At 41.2% G+C, this 19,783-nt stretch overlaps 1 protein-coding gene across 4 annotated transcripts in view; it reads left to right on the top strand.

Moving 5' to 3' along the window:
- Positions 1–18,256, top strand: part of SCN5A (sodium voltage-gated channel alpha subunit 5) — a 176,231-nt gene extending 157,975 nt beyond the window's left edge. For all 4 annotated transcript variants that reach the window (XM_076331980.1, XM_076331978.1, XM_076331979.1 and 1 more), the window contains 6 exons: positions 4,409–4,690; positions 11,346–11,399; positions 13,580–13,721; positions 14,467–14,567; positions 15,061–15,331; positions 16,554–18,256. In XM_076331980.1, the coding sequence (XP_076188095.1) occupies positions 4,409–4,690; positions 11,346–11,399; positions 13,580–13,721; positions 14,467–14,567; positions 15,061–15,331; positions 16,554–17,788 (2,085 nt within the window). In that variant the 3' untranslated portion in view covers positions 17,789–18,256. The remainder of the gene's footprint in view (positions 1–4,408; positions 4,691–11,345; positions 11,400–13,579; positions 13,722–14,466; positions 14,568–15,060; positions 15,332–16,553) is intronic.
- The last annotated feature ends 1,527 nt before the right edge of the window (positions 18,257–19,783 follow it).

The raw sequence follows: 19,783 nt of genomic DNA, 5'->3' as shown, positions 1-19,783 counted from the left end.
CTTTCTGAGAATAGCAGGAGGCTGGCTTGGTGGAGATCCTACATGGCACAGACACACAGATCAGCCCAGCAAGTTTTCTTCCTAACATGCTCATACTTGTAGGCTCCCCTGGTCCCTGACTCAACATCCCTTTTCTTCCCTCTACCATTGCTGCAGCCGAAATATATTCAGTCTTTCTGAGCTATCGGAGGTAGTGAATTAGCTTGTAAACTATGATAAAGTGTAATTGAGAATACGTGCTATTGGAAAATCAAATCATTTTATTTTTAGTTTGTCTAACCACATTTAACATGACTAGGGACAGTTAGACCTTTCATTATTAGGAGTTCATATGCTCCAGAATGCACAGGAAAATTGCCAGCGCAGTGATGGATTAAATAATGATAATGTTGAGAAGCAAACACTGACAGTAAGAAAATAATAATAGTTTGCTTTATTATAATATATTTTTCTTGAATAACTGAAAGATTTCTGCATGGCTAGAACAAGAAAGTTCTCATTTATATGGCAGTAAGAGACTTATTTCATTGACCCTGTACCTAAATTTTGGAAACAATTAGTCCTGAGGCAAAGGCAGAGAGTAGCACTTGGATGGCCAAGAGGACCCGTCACCATCAGACTTCAGTCCTTTCCCTGTCTTCAAACAGGCTGGGACCTGTCCGAGTTTGACACAAGTCTCAGCAGCTCCCATCCCATGAGAGTTCTGCAAAATAAGGCTGAACTGTTGCCGTCTTGCCTTTCCGCCCCCCAAAAAGACGCCGGTAAGACCAGTATCCCACCTGACAGTTACTGCAGACCCTGGGGGTGCCATGCACGTGCCACCACCCTGCGTCACCCACCGCTTTCCAGACGATATTAGAGCCCGGCGTAAACTAACGTAGGTCTGCCTGTCCCGAATCATGAAGTCTCCCATGTCTCCTCATTTGTTGTCCATCAGGGAATTATTTCAGAGGTGCCATTTCCCTGCAAGTTTCTTCCCAGCAAGGGAGGTTATTGCAGTATTTTAAAAGGATGAGTAGGATGATGATAGACCATTTAATGTGAAAATGATACTAGGCAAAGTCATGGTGAGGCTGCTACAAGATCCATGCAGGAAAGAAATAGCATAATTAATGCTAGTTAGCATGATTTCATGGGAATGGTTCTTGTAAAACTGATATGGTCCTTTGATTTGATTACAAATTATGCTGATGACGGTAACTGCACTGATATAATATCCTTAGATTTCAGAGAGGAATCTGATACTACGGGACATCGTGATGAAAACATGAGCTTTGTACCAAGCCAAGTAAACATATTTTAAATTAATTTAAAACGGGTGATGGATCTCAAAAAGTAATTGTAAACAGTGATGACACTGTAAATTCGGTGATGAGTGTCTCAGGGTTAGGGATCCTTCAGAATAAGAACTATCCTTAATCTGGACTTTAACAGCATCTGGAAGAAAATATAAAATCTTTGCTGACAACACACAAAGTGAGTGGAGTAAGTGATATTATGGATAAGGGAATTATACTGACGGATCTGGATCACAGTGAAAAACAGATCAATGGTACAACATGCATTTTAATAAAACCACATACATCATACACCTCGGGAGGAGGAAAGTAGGTCACTCTGGGGGATGTTTCTTGGAAAACAGTGGCTGAGAAAGACTTAGGGATCGGGATGACCATTCAACAGGACACAAGCTTTTGGACAGCTCTGATAAATAAGGTGACTAATACTATCCTTCAATACGCAGGGAAATAACCCAGCAAGCAGAGGGATAGGGCAGTGCTTCAATACTGGAATTCCACCAAACTGCTGGAAATGGGGTGTTAAAAATGGGAAAGTCTCTGCAGCATGATTAGAAATCTGAAGGAATGATGACTGTTAGAAAGAAGCTCTGTTTTTTTAATTACCTAAAGCAATGTTCAGTGGCAACTCACCCGCAGTGAAGACGGGAATGATAGGACAAGATGTCTAACAGCAGATGACTAGTGCCTCAGGTTCAACAAATTCAACCTAAAAATATAGCACCTGTTTCTAACAGTGAGGGCAAAGGACACCAGGAACAGATTATCTAATAATAAAATTTTTGTCTGTTATTTGAAATCATGACACTGTAAATTAGACGTCTTTGCAAAAGCTGTGCCCAGGCTTGGGTAGGAGTTAAAGCCTGGGCCTGAAATTACTGCGGAAAGTCTGGTGGGCTCTGCTGTGGCAAAGGGAGTATTAACGCATCATGCAAGTCTATTTGTGGATTTAAAATCTGAATCAGCTGTGGCTGAAAAGGTGGCCCATGAGATCAGGAGAGCTGGGCCACCAAATCTACAGCTGGACCACAAGCTATAGATTTGCACCACTGTGGCTTAGGGCAGAAGGTGGCTCAGTTTCTCGGCTATCCCTAAAGAAGTCACCTGGAAGGTGGTTTCTCCTATAAAGGTATTGATGGAAATCAAGAGGTATGAAACCTTTTCTCATACATGGCTATATATGTTGCTATTCCTAGATGCAACAAAACTTCAGCTGTTTCCACGGCAAGGTTTGCAGCTGAACTTTTAACATGAATTTATTATAATAACTTGCCTTTATGTATTCAGGTCTTTAAGTCCGCTCACTTGTCTCAGTGCAAATCAGGAGTGCTTCCAGCAGACCAAATGGCATCAGGCTGGTGTAAGAGCAGAAGCAGTGAAAGAAGAATGAAACCCCCTGTTAATATTTCATTTGGAGAGGTGTTACAGGATTTGCTCCAGCCTCATGTCGTGTTTTGTTATCTACAAGCCATTGAACATAATTCAGCAGAAGGAAAAAAGCAGGATGCAGGCATGGCCATCGCTTGCGCTGCTGAAACCGGGATGTCTGTGTCCTGTCACAGGGCTTGTGGGTGGGAGCTGGGTTCAGCAGCATATGTAACATAAACGCAGCGGCTTTGTGCTGCATGGATTAAAATTGAGCAAAAATATTGTCCCGCATAGCAGCAAATGAAAGCTACATTGACAAGAGGCTGTATCCAAATATGCCCTTGATTTGGAAATTATTTGGCATTTTGGTTAACGCAGTAAATTTGGTCTTAAAACAATGAAGTTAGAAATTGATTAACATCCAAAACTAAAAGATAAAATTAGCAAAAAAAAAAAAACCCCGAAAGAAATTGAAAAGTCATCACTAGTGGGCCTATACAGGAAAAAAAAAAATTGGTCAAGCATCTTTTCCTGTGTGAAAATTAGCTTCATTCATAAATGCACAAAATATAAATCTGGGTTTTGAAAGATCTACATAATTTTATATTGTATATTGTAGATGAAGCTGATGCTATACATGCATGAAAACTGTTTCACTCTTCCGGGTATTTTTCTTCCTCAGCAATGCAAAAATGATGGGGAAACGAATGTTACATTATTAACTTGTCAGAAAATTGGACACTAATACGAGAGAAAACAAGAGCTGACATTTTCCATAATCAGCTTCACAATTGAATAAAATTTAATTTTTATGGATCAATATCACCTTGTCTCAGTTTCAGAAATGTAGATGGAGAAGAGGAAGAGCTTAGTATCTGCCTAACAGATTTTAATCTCCAAAGTATGAGACAGAGATGGAGACAAATTCATGTAGTGGGGCTGGTGTCTGCAGCAATGCTGTCAGGCAGCTTTGCCTGGACCGTGCAATGGCAGCATCTCCAAAAGCTGGGAATATGGAGACACCTTGCTGACTTAGGAAGGGGAAAACTACATTTTTTGGTAGTGTGCTTCCCTCAGAAAATGTATGGTTTTATGCTGGAGTTTACAGCCCTGCCTGGGTTGGTGTGTAGGAACTTTACAGCATGTCACAGGAAAAAATAATACATTTTTTGTTAACTTAGAATGGTTTCACTGTTTTAATCATGCATACTGATCAAACAGGGGAAGTTGGCTTAGTACAGTATGTCTCAAGCAGTTATTATTTAAATAAGCAAAATTTATCACAGCTAGAGTTCACAACCTAAGGACTATGGAGGCCTGAGTTCAGTAAAAGATTTAAGAAAAAATTTTTGGTCTATTTTGAGACACTGTGATGTACCCCAGCCATTTCCAATTAATCGTATGATTATTAGGGATGGTTTGACTGAAGTGTATTATCCAGTAGGATCTAAGATGTCATGATGACTTCGCAGATTGCTCCTGAATTAAAAGATTCCTCTTGAAAAAACATCATCCCATGGGTGGGATGCCAACAGATTAGCTCTTCGATTACAAAAGCAAAAAAATAATCATGTGTGAAGCCTTTAATGGTGGTCTGGCTCCTTAGGTAGTGTTAGTAGTTATCCACCTGTCACCATGTGAGGGTTCAGCCTAGTCAATCACGGGTGCACAACAGCTTGTTAGCAAAGTGTCTATATAAATGCTGACATTAATTCTGTTTTCTCTCTCCCGTTTCACCCAAGGTGGTGGTCAACGCCCTCGTGGGAGCCATCCCTTCCATCATGAATGTTCTGCTGGTCTGCCTCATCTTCTGGCTCATCTTTAGCATCATGGGAGTGAACCTGTTTGCTGGGAAATTTGGGAAGTGCATTAATAAGACAGAAGGAGATATGCCTTTAGACTCTAAAATTATTAACAACATGAGTGACTGTATACTCTATAACGTGTCAGGCACGTTTTACTGGACAAAAGTTAAAGTTAACTTCGATAATGTTGGTGCTGGGTACCTGGCTCTGCTACAAGTGGTAAGTATGACCACCAGAAACTAAACTAATGGGCAAATGTTCCTTGTTCCCATTGAACTCATCAGCTTAAAGGCTCAGGTTAACCTCTGTGCTTTTCTGGGTTTTTCAGCTTTACCTATCAGGGGAATGCCTTTCCTCAAGTGTAAATGAGTCATACTTGGCATATTAATTTGCCCTAGAGATATTTATGGCAGCTTCTGGTTTTAATTTGAGTTTCTAGTGCATCACAATGTAGTCCTCTGGGAGGTGATTGGAATATTGAGGTGAACTAAAGACCATTTTGTCACTATTGTAATCCAGAGCAAAGTTCAGTTCCAGAAACAAAAAGTCATGGTCCAGGAAGGACTGTTCATGCAGACAGAGTGCACTGGCCTTCCTGAACTGCCTGGGACTTCACTATACCCTGCTGGGAAAAAAAATGAAGTCACAGTACCTTCAGTTACTCAGCTGAATTTATTGCATAAAGCTGGAGTCACAGAGGAATCTTAATTTACAGTCCTCTTCTCACCTTCCATGGAGATGTTCAAGAACGACACTGGTGCCTCTCATGCTGGTTCCTCACCACATTTCCACCTGCTAAACATAATGAGTCAGATTGAACCTAACTGAAACATGATGGTGATCAGATTGCTGTAACTCCATGCAGCCTGGTCTCTCTGGAAAGGTGGCGAGAGCATATCAGAGAAGAGATTGTTGAGGTTCAAAGATGATGGCAATATTTGATCTATAAAGACAGAAGTAAGCCACTTTTACAAACTTTTTCAGCAGCAAATGTAAAACATGGATAAACGGGTTGTATGCACAGAGATTTACTGTTGTGACGCAGCACAACCCAATGGATAGAGCCACGGGAGACTCCATCTTCTTGTCCAGGCTCTGCCACCGGACTGCTGAGTGATTTTAGACAAATTGCTTTGTGTTTCAATTCCATGGGGCCCTCATGTGAAATAGTGGTAATGATACTTATTTCTGTTGTTCCTAATTTGTTCCGAAGCCTAGTGATGACAAGGGCTGGATACGCACTAGGAGTGTTTGTTGGGTTGCATTTTATATACACAGAGTGAAACAAGTCCCTCGCTACATCCTTGGACAGGGAGGTTACCGTCTTGAAGCACCTGTGATGGCATTCCTTGCTTCTGGGACAAAAACTTGCATGCTCAATTCAGTTGTCACGTATAGACATCCACCCTTTGCTATGCAGTAGGGTACTGCCCTGGACCCCCACCTGCCCTTCCAAGAGGGCATGAGCCCCACAGGTCCCCCATCAGATCTGCCAGCCTTCTCTTTCCCGTGATGCAAATTTGCTTTCTCCCAGAACTTTTTTTTCTCTGTCATAGATGCATGAAATAGCTCCATGAAGTAGCTTTCCTTTCTTGTAGAAATGCTTATCCTTATATACTCTGTTCCTGGTACACATACACTTGAGTTTGAGATTTCTGACCGCTGTCCATCGAGTCTTTGCTTTCACACCCTCTGGAAAGCAGAAAGGTTAGAATGGGCACAACCACTTTTGGTTCTTTCCATGACATAAAGCTGAACTTGCTGATAGCAAGAGCTTTTATCTTTTGCATGTAATTATGATATTCAGCTCACCCATGCAGGGTAGATTAATTCACTTTGAACGTCTTTAATTAGATTTTCCATTCTATATAGTGCTTTCTTTGTCTTCTATTTAAAGGTCCAATCTAGCTGAGCAAAAATTTTTAGGTTTAAAATATTATGCTTCACCTGGAGCTTCTTATTTCCTCCATGACTGCATAGCGGATGCCTAGTTTGTTTGGTGAAAAAACTCCATCGGAGTAGTTATTTCTTCACCATTTCTATTATAAAACTCAAGCTCCAGCTTTCTGAAAATCTGCAACTTTTCATAAATTGGCATTGCCTAAGGAGTATCCTGAAGCAATCTCTTCTCCTGTTCTGCAGTATCAGTTCCTGGGCACTTGACACTGGTGATAGCGGCTTCATTCAGCAGGTGGGACTCCCTTCTGTTGGGATCAGTGATGGCAGCAAAAACATAACTGGTTGTAAGGTGGATCTCAGCACATTTATGAAGGGATGGTCTAGTACTGCTGTTTTCCAGCTGAAAATGGACTTGGTAACCCTGCAGGTTTCTTTCAAAACTGTGATCCTGTGTTGGATAGCAGAGAAGTAGGTTTTCCAGTTGCAGAAGTACAAAAGCAGTGCCATAAATGTACAGCCTGTGCAGGCTGGACAAACTGATTATGGCAGGAAATGAGGGAACCCTAAAACCTTGCTCAGCTTCTATGGCAGGTGCTGGCTCCTTCTTCCACGAGGAAGGGCAGGAGCCAGATGCCATTAGGGGATTGATTTTAACTTTCATCCTGCACCTGGAGCTCTTATGTCTGCTGCTAACGACAACCTTAGGCAATAAAGTGTAAAGATGACAGCCACAGAGAAGGGACCTAAACATCTGGATAACTTTTGCCAGACTCCAGCCAAGGAGTGTCGGTTACAGGTGCTCCTTGCCAAATATACTCCGTGTGGAGTCACATTTCATGAGCAAACTACCATAGGAACTGTAGGGGATCAGTTAACAGCTCAGCTCCCCTAAAGAGCCAGACACATCGATGCATCTTTGTGCACACTGAGACAGTGCATGGCAATGATGAGATAAGCATTTTGGTTACAACCTTCCGGGATCCAAAATATGAGCTTTTAAGTGGGACTTGTCTTTTGACTGTTGACATTTTCAGCTGCTGCAACACACCCTTTAAATGACTCTGAAGTTACCTTTGGATGCCTGAATGTGTCTGAAAATCCAGGTGGAAATATGTAAAACAAACCTGTCTGCTCTGTCTTCACTTCTACAGCATCCTTGAAAGAAATAAGAAGTTCCTACTATGGAAACTTTAAGGCTTACTACTATCCAGAAGCAAACTTTCTGACAACGTAGTTGAGAACTGCATGAAACTTTCCCCAGATATCCTTTGCTCTTTTCCTACCTTGTTTAGGATCCATCATGTTGTTCTGAAGATGCCACTTTGAATTAATGAGTCTGAGAAAACTTTCATGTGAAGTGGTTGGTCAAGTTTCAACCTTCTCCAACTAACAAATGCGCCGCCTCACAACAGATTACTAAAATAGGAGGCAGTCTCTGCTCACTCTACAAGCAAGAGAAATGCCTCATTCACGGGGAGGAAAAGATCTTTATTATCATGACTTTTTAATTTGCAAGAAGGATGATTCACTCTTCTGGGGATTTAACACCCTTAACACCCTAATCTATTAGAAAAAAATTATTACTACGACCCAGTGCTTCAGTAATGCTTTTTCTATATTCCCAGAATTGCTTTGCAGATCACAGCTCCTGTGTTCTATAAATCTGTATTTGAGCTGAACAAAGGAATTGTTCTTAAATTTCCGGTAGGAGTTTTGCAATTCCCTTGCAGAATCCTTTCCTTCATGTTATGATCACCTCAACATATTTTTTTGCACCTTATCTTGAAATTTCAGCAATCTATTGAAGAACACCAAGAAAACAAGTGGTCTCTCACGCAGCAACTGGCTTGCTTGGAGAAGTTCTCCTTAGGCAGGAACAGACTTACATCTAATATGTCCTACAACTCTTTGTCACTCTGGGACTCCAGATAAGGAATGGGAAGACAACAGAAGCGCTCCTAGACCAGTACAGCAATCAGGAGCTGTAGAGTTAAATCAACCCCTCATGCCCGATTCAAAGTCATGACTGAGCTCATAAATCAGCTACAAAATGGTCATGAGACAGCGGCGTGTGTCTAAAGTTACTGAGTTACATGACCTCTTGTACTTCTGTAAACTGTAATGTTAGAATTTACTTTCACTGTGGACGCAAAATGTGCAAAAAATCTGTGCTTCTGAACAAACCATAAATTGGTGTGCCAGGGTAGATTTCTCCGTGTGTCCAAAGATCAGGAATAAGCAGTATTTCCATGAGGAATTACTGGTGGAAATTCAAGGGGAGCAGAGGCAGCACCCATGGAGCCCGCATAGCCCAGCGCAGTGCAGACTTCTGGGCTGCTCTGGTGGGTCCAATGCTCGGTGGTGCCCTCCCTGGCAAATCGTCTTAACGCAAAATAAATGTAAAAACAATGTTCGATATAAAATTGCAGCTACGATGAAATCAAACAAACTGAAAAATTCAACAGAAAAGCCAGCAGAGAGTGGAGTTAGCATAGCCAACTTAAATATGTGTAGTTTGGTTGTACTGTTGGTGGCTCTCTTTTAGCTTTCAGAAGTTTCTCTCACCAACAGTAATGCTTAACGAAGCATTTCAGAAATGCGAAGACCAGTATTTCTGATGTCATAAGCAGCCATTTTTATTGCACTCTTGCAGTTCTTTTCTAGAAGAAAAATCCCCCTTGCAGATTTAAAGGCTTGTTTTATTTTAAGGCACCATTTGGTTGTACAATAAATGGCTTGAGGGCAGCTAGTGCCATCCCACCTATCCTCCTCCCCACTAATTTACTGCATTGCAGCTCTAACCACCAGTCAAATAACAAAATGTAATCCCACCCCAAGATGAGTTTATCGGTAGATAATCTCATCACATGACAGTTTCAGTAGAAAATGGTGTTTCTCTGGATAGCTTCCAGGCAGGATAATATCACAAACACTCCCATGAAGATTTTGTCACTTCCTTATCCAGAGTGTAAGTGGTTACTAATTCCAGATAAATAATTTCTTTCCCCAGTGTTATATTTCTTTCATTCTCAGTATCTTTTACCCTCTGCAGATGAAGTGTCTAGGGAAGCTTTCCAGAAGCCCTGTGGATTTTTAATTCTCTTACTTCTGGACAACTGGGAAAAACAGAAAATCACAGTACTTCATTCTCTTAATATTTATTTTTGTCAGATCACTTCATCTGTTATCGCTATAAACCACTGTGCCTTGCAGTAGAGTCTCTTGTGTCCGTGGTACACATCGAGGGGTAAAATAGATACTCAAGAGAAAAGCTTTCCTCCCAAGTGGGAGAAAAGTACAGGCTAAGATCATATCATTTTGTGCCACAGGGAAAAGGACTTCTTGTTTCATCCCGTCCACCCTTCCTGAATGGCGCTTTGAGCTGGAAGCTGCAAGCGACTGTAATGACACCAGAAAATCTTTCATCAGATTAGAAAGAGAACTGCAAAAAAGGAAAACATTAGAACAGTTAAGGAGGAGCAGCATGACAGGTTCAAATAATTATTTGTTTCAATAAAACTGCTGATCATTCCTATAAACACTTTACAGCTAAAGTGGTTTTTAACACACAGTACCATGGAATAGATTTTCCAACAGGTTCTGATTTTGGGGGTTTAAACTCTTTCAACCAGTAGATAAAAATGAATGCAACCTTTCAAACATTATTTTATACACACTTTCATGAGAAATATAGTTGACCTCTTGTACGACATTCTCCTTTGGCTCAGTAGCCTTCAGAGGGAAATGGGAAGGCAGCGTTACCTCCGGGATTTAATTTAATAATAGAGAATGTATAATGGAGCATTTCTAAAACTGCAGGATGTACCTAGCTCAACACAAATGCCTGTGTTTCTCCTGGAACCACTGGCCATATTCCTATCAGCATTATCCGGAATTGCATGCCTGCACACCATGGAGAAAATTCAACCTAAGTGTCAGTAGGATTCAAAAAAATATTGGGCTTGGGTCTTTCATGCATGCTAGTGTAAATCTGATTAAATCAATACATTTAAAAATGCCTCATTATCTGCTCACACTGATTTTATATCCGGGGCAAGTCTAAATGGATCAGAAATCAAATGAGAAACAACCCCAGAGAACTAATATAAAGGCAACGCGGCTTAGGCCAGAGTCAGACCTAATGCCAGGTATGTTTGGCATCAGGCTGTGTCTGATGAGAGGTATATATTGAGAGCAAAGAGTCATGGGTTTGCTACAGGAGAGTAAAAATCACTTCTACGTGTTTCTCCTAGGAGTGTTGTCACTACCCTTTCTCCACTGCAGGTTCCAGTAAGAGACACTGACTTCTGTGGAATCCCTCCTTGTTTAAACAATTAAAAACAAAAATTAAAAACCTTGATTTTAAAAAAAAATGAAATCTGAACAGTAAAGCAGATTGAGTTTCCAGGGCCAGGCTCACAGCAGGTGTTGATTGCCTTTGCTCCTTTAAAGTCAGCTGCAATTTATGCTACTCCCTGGGCTTTGACATTGCCTTGATTTATCCCGTTTTAAAAGAGGGCAGAATCCAAGCTTCAGTGGGATCCTACAACGTAGTCACTGCCCATTAGTCTGAACAACCAAGACAGATGGGATCCATCTCACCTGGTCCGAGACTTGTGCAGGACAGCACTCTGAATTGTCCTCTGTAGCCGTATCTCTTCATTACTTGAATTTCTTAAGGTAAAAACTTCCAAAGATTTAATTGCCATGTTTTCTCTCCTTTTTATCCCTACAACTGCAGAAAATCAGAAAACATGCATGAGAGAATCTAGGATAAAATCATTCTGTAATGATTTTAAATCTCTAAATGAACATAAATTCATGGGTACATATTGCTTTAAAGGAGAAGCGATTCATTAACTGTGAAGAACATGCTCAACATTGCATTTTGAAAACTCATCACAGAGGTGATATCATCATTTCAAGATTGCTTATTTAATATGCTTAATTATGTATTTTGTGGGGTGTTTTTCAGGCCACATTTAAAGGTTGGATGGATATTATGTATGCAGCAGTGGATTCACGAGAGGTAGGTCGCTACAAGAAAATGAATCATTTCCTTTTCCATTGACTTTTGCAGCATTCATGGCGTTTAACAATAACAACAAAAAATACATGCAGGTTGCCAGTTCCTGTCTTACTCTGGTTGAGACAGTTGCAGACCTTCATTTTTTGCAGCTGGTATTGAAGCATCACGACCCTGAGATTAAAACAAATGCAGCCCTCAGTTCTACACAACTGATTTACCTATTCATACCGCAAAACTCCTAGCACAGAGAGGCACCTCCAGGGTGAGACTGAGTCTACCAAAAACTTAAATTATCCTCTCTGTTTCTTCCGTTCTCCCCATTGACTGCCATATTTTCTAACTTTTGATGATAAGACCTCTTTAAAAGCGTTGGGTTTAAATTACATTCCTCTGTAACCCACAAACTCAACCTTCCCTGTATCTTCACCTTGAGCAAGTTTCTTCTCTTCAACCAGCAGCTCCACTCCAGGAGGGTGGAGGAGCTCCTGCCAGGGAAAGAGGCTGATACGAGCTTCCAGCTCTGGCTTAAGACATGCTGGAGCTCTGGGTGCTGGTAACTGCCCTGGGCTGGCAACCAATTCCTACCTAGATCCCACTCAGCTTTCAGGTTTCCAAAAAAAAAAAAAAAGAAGGCATTTCCCTTGCTACATCATGTGTGGTTTGTTTATTTTCTATTGAAGGAGATGATGCCTCCTTTCCCCTTTTTAATAATATTAAAGGAACAAGATTACACTTACTGTTAATTTTTGAGGTAGCTGCCTGGTATTGGGAATTTGACAGGCTGAATTGAGTAACAGGGAGTCAAGCCCTAAATGGAGGATGATGCAACCAATCGTATCCTGGGCTGCATCAAAAGCAGCGTGGCCAGCAGGTCGAGGGAGGGGATTCTGCCCCTCTACTCTGCTCTGCTGAGACCCCACCTGCAGCACTGCGTCCAGCTCTGGAGCCCTCAGCATAAGAAAGACACGGACCTGTTGGAGCGGGTCCAGAGGAGGGCCACAAAAATGCTCAGGGGGATGGAACACCTCTCCTCTGAAGAAAGGCTGAGAGAGTTGGGGTTGTTCAGCCTGGAGAAGAGACGGCTCCGGGAAGACCTTAGTGCAGCCTATCAGTACTTCAAGGGGGCTTATAAAAAAGATGGCAGCAAACTTTTTAGCAGGACCTGTTGCGACAGGACAAGGGGGAATGGCTTTAAACTAAAGGGGGGGAGATTTAGACTAGATATAAGGAAGTAATGTTTTACGCTGAGGGTGGTGAAGCAGTGGAAGAGGTTGCCCAGAGAGGTGGTGGCTGCCCCATCCCTGGAAACCTTCAAGGTCAGGTTGGACGGGGCTCTGAGCAACCTGATCTAGTTGAAGATGTCGCTGCCCACGGCAGGGGGGTTGGACTAGATGACCTTTAGAGGTCCCTTCCAACCCAAACTATTCTATGATTCTATGAATAAGGGGTGGAAAAACCTCATGGCATCATAGGGGCAGAGAAGTACCTTTGCATAACATAGCTCATGATGTTGATTTATTCTTGTACTACATGTACACGTGCGTGTATCCTCCCTGCTGCTGAATGAAACACATGGATTACACATGAGAAAATACGCCATTTAGGGAAATGTGAGCTTCTGGCATCTTGGTTAGATACCTGGAGCTGGTGGGGCAAATCTGAGCATTTTTGTCAAATGTGGTACATGTGATTTGAGGCTATCGGACTGCGTTGCTCAGTTCTTCATCAAGAGATCTTATTCATTACCACCCTTCATAAAAGAAAAATTGGACTTCTAAATACAGTGTTTTTCAGTAGCATTTAATTATACTACGATTATACTTTTGCTTTTTATAAGTACCAATAGTTCATATAAGATTAGGGATAATCAGAAAATTAATTCTTTTCCCCTTCTGGGTTCAGACTGAGATCATTTTATAGGATTTATTCTGAAGTTGCACTTTCCGGAGCAGTGTGACCACTGTGATAGTGTTGTGAAACGTGGCTGAAATGACCGTGGCATTGCAGATGCCAGTAGTAAACTTCAGAGACCGAGGAGCGCTGACTCTGCTCATGGGAGTTACGCTGTTTATCTGTTTCATAATCTTTATTGCCAATGGACAGTTTTCTTTGAACTGCATTAATATTTTGATATGTGCAGACATGGTGTCATTTTCACATTTTCCCGTTTCCCTTTGCAGTGTGAGGAGCAGCCTGAATGGGAATGTAATTTATACATGTACCTGTACTTTGTGATTTTCATCATCTTCGGGTCTTTCTTCACATTGAACCTCTTCATCGGTGTCATCATTGACAATTTTAACCAACAAAAGAAAAAGATAAGTAGTGCATATGCTACACATCACCTTGTGATTGCTGCAGAGGCTAGGGCAAGGGATAGATTTATAAGGAGTGGCTTTGCCACATTAGCCTCAAGATTAGCATTGACAGAACAGCCGCAGAAACCACCTTGCAGAACTTTTACAGAAGCAGAGTTGTAGCAGCCCCTAATGTCCCCACAGGATGAGCATCCTGAAAATACAGGCTGGGGGATTATATTCCCCACAGAAAGCAGTGAAGCAGCTCCATGCAAACGGGATCTCTGGCACAAACTCTGCTGCAGGGGCACAGACCGCCCTGGTGTCCCCCATGCACAACCACCACCGTCCCTCAGAGCAGTGCAAGCTGATCACCTCAACCCATCGCCTCTCTGCCCCAAGGTGCAGCCAGGGTCAGGGAAGAGCAGCCTGGCCTGAGAGCTGTGTTTCTCACTGCTTTGTAGACTCTAAACAAAGGGCTGAGGTTCTTCTCTTTCCCCCTCTTGCCCTGGATCTACCTCGAGTGCAGACAGAATCTGAGTCTTGCTCCTCCTTGGTTGCCTGCACTGCTCTGTGTCTCCTGCTCTTCGCTTCCATGCGATAAGCAGCTCCCAGCACTGCACCTCATCAAGCTCTTCTTAGATATTTTGATGAAAACTACATGAAAAGGGAAATAAGAAAATAGAAGAGGATGCAGCCCTGAACTTTGTATGGAGGCAAGGGACCTCTTTTCATCAAAAGTAATAGCTTTGTTCTCACCCTATACTTAGGTGGCCAGGATATCTTTATGACAGAAGAACAGAAAAAGTATTATAACGCAATGAAAAAGTTGGGATCTAAGAAACCTCAAAAGCCAATCCCAAGGCCACTGGTAAGAATGGCGTAATTCAGTTGAACTGTGTGTAATAGCTGAATATTTATTTAATAGAATGAATGCAATTCAACTTCCCAGTGTAGGAAGAGTGATTGCTTCCAGATGAAAGCCACTTAGTATTTACATGTTTTGATTTTGGACAGTATTTGCAAGTCCAGCGACCTGTGTGGTACAAAATTCCCATTGTTCTGCAATATTGACTAAAAGTCCAATTTACATATGCAGTCATGGCAATGGCCACATGTCTGCATTGAATGAATTCATGGCCCCAGTCCAAGGTCTTTTTTCAGCTTTTCCAAGAAGCATTAGGAGTAAACGGGTTTGAAAAATCTATCATCCAACCATTCCTCATCATCTTTATGTTTATGAAGTTCTAATCAGAAGCAGTACATTCTCTGTTTTCCTCTACTTTCTGATCAATCAGGAGACAATGATGTCATCATTTTGACACACTTCAAATTTCCTAACTAAATCTTCTCCTTTCCTCCAGAACAAATACCAAGGTTTTATTTTTGATGTCGTCTCAAAACAAGCTTTTGATGTCTCCATCATGATTCTCATCTGCCTTAACATGGTTACCATGATGGTGGAAACAGATGATCAAAGTCAAGAAAAAGTGAACATCCTCCATAAAATCAACATGCTTTTTGTTGCTGTCTTCACTGGGGAGTGCATCATCAAAATGCTGGCTCTGCGACACTACTACTTCACCAACGGCTGGAACATATTTGACTTTGTCGTTGTGATTCTGTCTATCGTAGGTAGGTGAATCTAGATTTTCACCCACACTGCAAAGTTAAAAAGGCAGACATAAATTTAATTAGACAAAGTTGAAGGCTTCATGCAATAAAACACACTTTCAACTCAGAGGATTAGATCCTAAGCATATTTTTTTAATATTTAAATAATACAACATAATACTGCCTAACAATAACTTGTGTGATCAGTGAAATTATGAGGTCTATCACACCACAGTATTGGTTTCGATGTACACTTAATGGTTCCTGGTGATAAAACATGGTCCAGAACTGGCATCATATGCTTAACCCCAGTTCTACAGAACAGCCAAAGACAGAGAAGTAAAAAAGCCACATGAAAAGGGCACATGCAGACTGCTATTTTTTTGCTATTTACTTTTTATTACATCAGTGTGAAATAGCCCTTCAGGGCAGGTTCAGACAGGTGCAGTGAGTCTGGCTGTTCTCAGCCCTGTCGTCTCTGGAGCCCCGAATGCTTATCTACCCAAGGGACAAAACAGAGAGGCGCAGTTGTTAATTTGTGCCTTTTGCTGTCCTGCAGCCCTAACCATAGATCATATATTAGGTGCTACAGAAGTGCAGGTCAATTGTGAATCTGAAATCCTGCCAAAAGAGTTTTCATTGAAGTTGGAAATAAAGTAGCAACTGGACAATGATCAACTGATCCAGTGAGCAGAAGGAACTCAGAAATTTGGCTCTTCCAATACAGTTTCCATTTTGAAGGAGGGTATAGGTGAATGAAAAACTGTCATGTTAGGAAAACAGAGCCGTCTTCTCATTGACTGATGCAATCAGATCACCAGCTTTTCAGTGCTGACTCACAAACACTTTACAGACAAAAATATTGTCAAATCAGAAAAATTCTGACCAGCTACACTCAGGACAAATGGCTCAGGGGACCAAAAGTCATGACCAAAATTCCTGACCAAAAGCTGCAGATCGGTATGTCCTGTCTGAGTTGATGCTGGTTTCTCATTCCCAATAGACCAGCTTTCCCTTAACAAAACTGTGGCTACCATTGACACCTGTGCTCATAGTCTCAAAAGTTTGCCTGGATTAAATGGGCATGAAAACACTAATGACAATGCCATTCCCCTTATCATAGGTCTTCCAGTTTGAGGAGCTTCTCATTGATTTTGTCCATAATCCTGACTGATTGCTTTAAAGGGAAGCCTGGAATTATTACCCATCTACTAACTCACTGTTTGTCTCTTTTCTTCTCAAGGCACCGTACTTTCTGACATCATCCAGAAATATTTCTTCTCTCCCACACTCTTCAGAGTCATTCGCTTGGCTCGGATTGGCCGGATCCTAAGACTCATCCGGGGAGCCAAAGGAATTCGAACTCTCCTGTTTGCCTTAATGATGTCCCTACCTGCTCTGTTCAACATTGGCCTCTTGCTTTTTCTGGTCATGTTCATTTATGCCATTTTTGGCATGGCTAACTTTGCCTATGTTAAGAAGGAGCATGGGATTGATGATATGTTCAACTTCCAAACCTTTGCTAACAGCATGCTCTGTCTCTTCCAAATCACAACGTCAGCTGGCTGGGATGGTCTTCTCAACCCTATTTTAAACACCGGACCACCGTATTGCGACCCAAACCTTCAGAATGCAAATGGTTCAAAGGGAGACTGCGGAAGCCCTGCCGTAGGGATTTTATTCTTTGTTACTTATATCATTATATCATTTCTCATTGTTGTAAACATGTATATAGCCATTATTTTAGAGAACTTCAGTGTAGCCACTGAGGAAAGTACAGAGCCTCTAAGCGAGGATGATTTTGATATGTTCTATGAAATCTGGGAGAAGTTTGACCCTGAAGCCACTCAGTTTATTGAGTATTCTGCACTTTCAGACTTTGCAGATGCGCTGTCAGAACCTTTGCGCATAGCGAAACCAAACAAAATCAAACTCATAGCAATGGATCTGCCCATGGTCAGTGGAGATAGGATCCATTGCTTGGATATTTTGTTTGCTTTTACAAAAAGGGTGCTAGGAGAATCCGGAGAGATGGATGCCCTTAAAATACAGATGGAAGAAAAGTTCATGGCGGCGAATCCATCTAAGATCTCTTACGAACCAATTACAACAACTCTCAGACGGAAACAAGAAGAGGTCTCCGCCATCATCATCCAGCGGGCCTACCGGAGACATTTGTTTCGGCGCTCCATGAAGCAGGCATCTTACTTGTACCGGCACAGAACTTTTGACGGCAGCATCTTCGAGGACGATGCACCCGAGAAGGAGGGTCTTATTGCGTTCATGATGAACGAAAACTACGGCAGGCCAATAGACAAATCAGAAACTCTGTCCTCCACGTCTTTCCCTCCATCCTACGACAGCGTTACCAGAGGTACGAGTGACAATCTCCAGCTGAAGATGACGGACTCGAGCAAAAGCGATGAGGCTATAGATTGTCTTCTCTCACCAGACAAGGATAAGGAATCAATTGTTTAAACGTTTGTTTAGAATGCTTTAAAATATTGTTTACAGAATGTAATGCTGTAACTACACAATGATTGAAGCAGCCTTCTTATTAAAAATTAGTTGCAAAAGAAACAATGGAGTTTTTACCCTTAACTACAGGAGTCTAATAACTCATATAAGCTTTGGCCCTGCTCATTTTGACTTGGCTCAATATTTATATTTATATATGCACAGAAAGAATCTTTGCAGGGTCATAGCTGTTATATCAATGGTGTGAATAAGAATATGCTAGACTGTAAAACAGTAAACACAGTGTATATCTATCCACAGATAAAGCCTGGCTGTATACATTCATTTAAGGTCTTACTCATATTAGTGTGTTTACTTATGGCGACGTATGACCTTGCATTCTAAAAAGAAAAAAAAAAATCACAGCTGCTGTAGCAAAATGTAACACTTACTGTATATGTTGTGAATGGTCTTTCATAAATTTATTATATTTGATATTTTTTTACTTAAAAAAAAAATGTCTCTTTTTCCATGGAGATTAATGATCCTTAGACTCTTCATGATGAACTCTGAGTCAAGGTAATAGGAACTTGCGGGATCGCCATCGTTTCAAGAGGAAAGTTGTTGCAAAGTAAACTATCAAATTAGCAACATTTTGCCTGTTTATTACACTAAGCCCTCCCTCTTGGGACTTGCAACTGCTCATCAGCAGAAATACAAAAAAACAGAGAAGGAAATGATGTCAAAATGATGACAGAAATGGCTTGTTCTATCCTTCAGGAAACTAGACAGCAATGGATTCTGTTTGTAAAACTGTTAATAAAAGCACTAATTTTTTAGTATGTTTCAAGAATCTGCTTTGACTACCGCAATCAAACTCGCCATAGAAGTAGTGCATCACGTTTGTGTGTAGTGCTCCAAAGCACCATCTACGCTGGCAAAGTTTCTGTTAAGGTAGTGGGATAGGTTACGTTTTCCCCAGGAACACTGAGCTAAGCAGCCTTATTGGAAACTCTGTGCATCAATATTACTCCAAAAATACTACTACTACTACTAATAATAATAATAATAATAAAAACAACGCCAATTGGACCGTGCAGAACAGCTGTGACAGTGTGATCAAGAAGGTGGGAGGGGAATTGCCTCTGGATCTGTACATAAATTTTGAGGTTTTGAATCCTTTCTACTCAGTGTCCATCTTTCATTTCCTCAGACGGTACAGTTAGATTACTGGGGAAGGACAAGAAATACAGGAACCAATAAAAAGAATCTATCGTCTACTAGAAAACGGATATACCCTCATTCCTGTAGGCAAAGTAATATTTACAGTTGATGTGTCCATCAGCTTCAGGCCAAAGAAATGACAACAGGGTGAAAGGTGGATGTGTGGCTATAGAAAAGTATTAGAGATTTTACGTGCTAACATAGATTACTATTTATTATTAAACTTTCAGCCTTGATAGAATGTGAGAAAGTACTTATGGAATATAGAGACAATTCCATCATTACAGACAAGTTCTTTCTTTTTCACCTTCAGACTGATTGTACTTGGGTTTGGTTGGACTTCATGGAAAATCTTGAGATTTCTGTAATGAGCCATTGCACTTTAAGGAAGAGTAATTGTGCTTTTCACCTTGGAGAAGCAAAGATATCAAGAATGTATTTAAGGTGTATTGTCGTTGACATTTAGTTACATCCCAGGTTGTAAAGGAGTCAAAATCCACATGGGGTTGGCAACAAGAATTAAAGCGACATGTTACAGTCAAGTTTATCTATAGCCATTGTTATCTGTCCTCTAAACAAGTCAGAATATGTAAAGACAATATGTCAAAAGGATGACGATGTATCTGTGTAAATATGGGCTAATATATTCTCTCCATTCATTGAGAGGTGTCTCAGGCATTCACTTGAGAGTGGTCTATCGGTTAATTCAGAGGATTTGCCATCAGGATTCCTGGGGTTTATTCCTGATGCTTACTACATGATTTTTAGGCAAATAATTTAACCTATCTGTGC

The sequence above is a fragment of the Aptenodytes patagonicus genome, chromosome 2 (assembly GCF_965638725.1).
Source record: "Aptenodytes patagonicus chromosome 2, bAptPat1.pri.cur, whole genome shotgun sequence".
NCBI lineage: Eukaryota > Metazoa > Chordata > Aves > Sphenisciformes > Spheniscidae > Aptenodytes > Aptenodytes patagonicus.
Note: the sequence above shows the minus strand (reverse complement) of the source record. Positions and strands in the feature narration are given on the sequence as shown.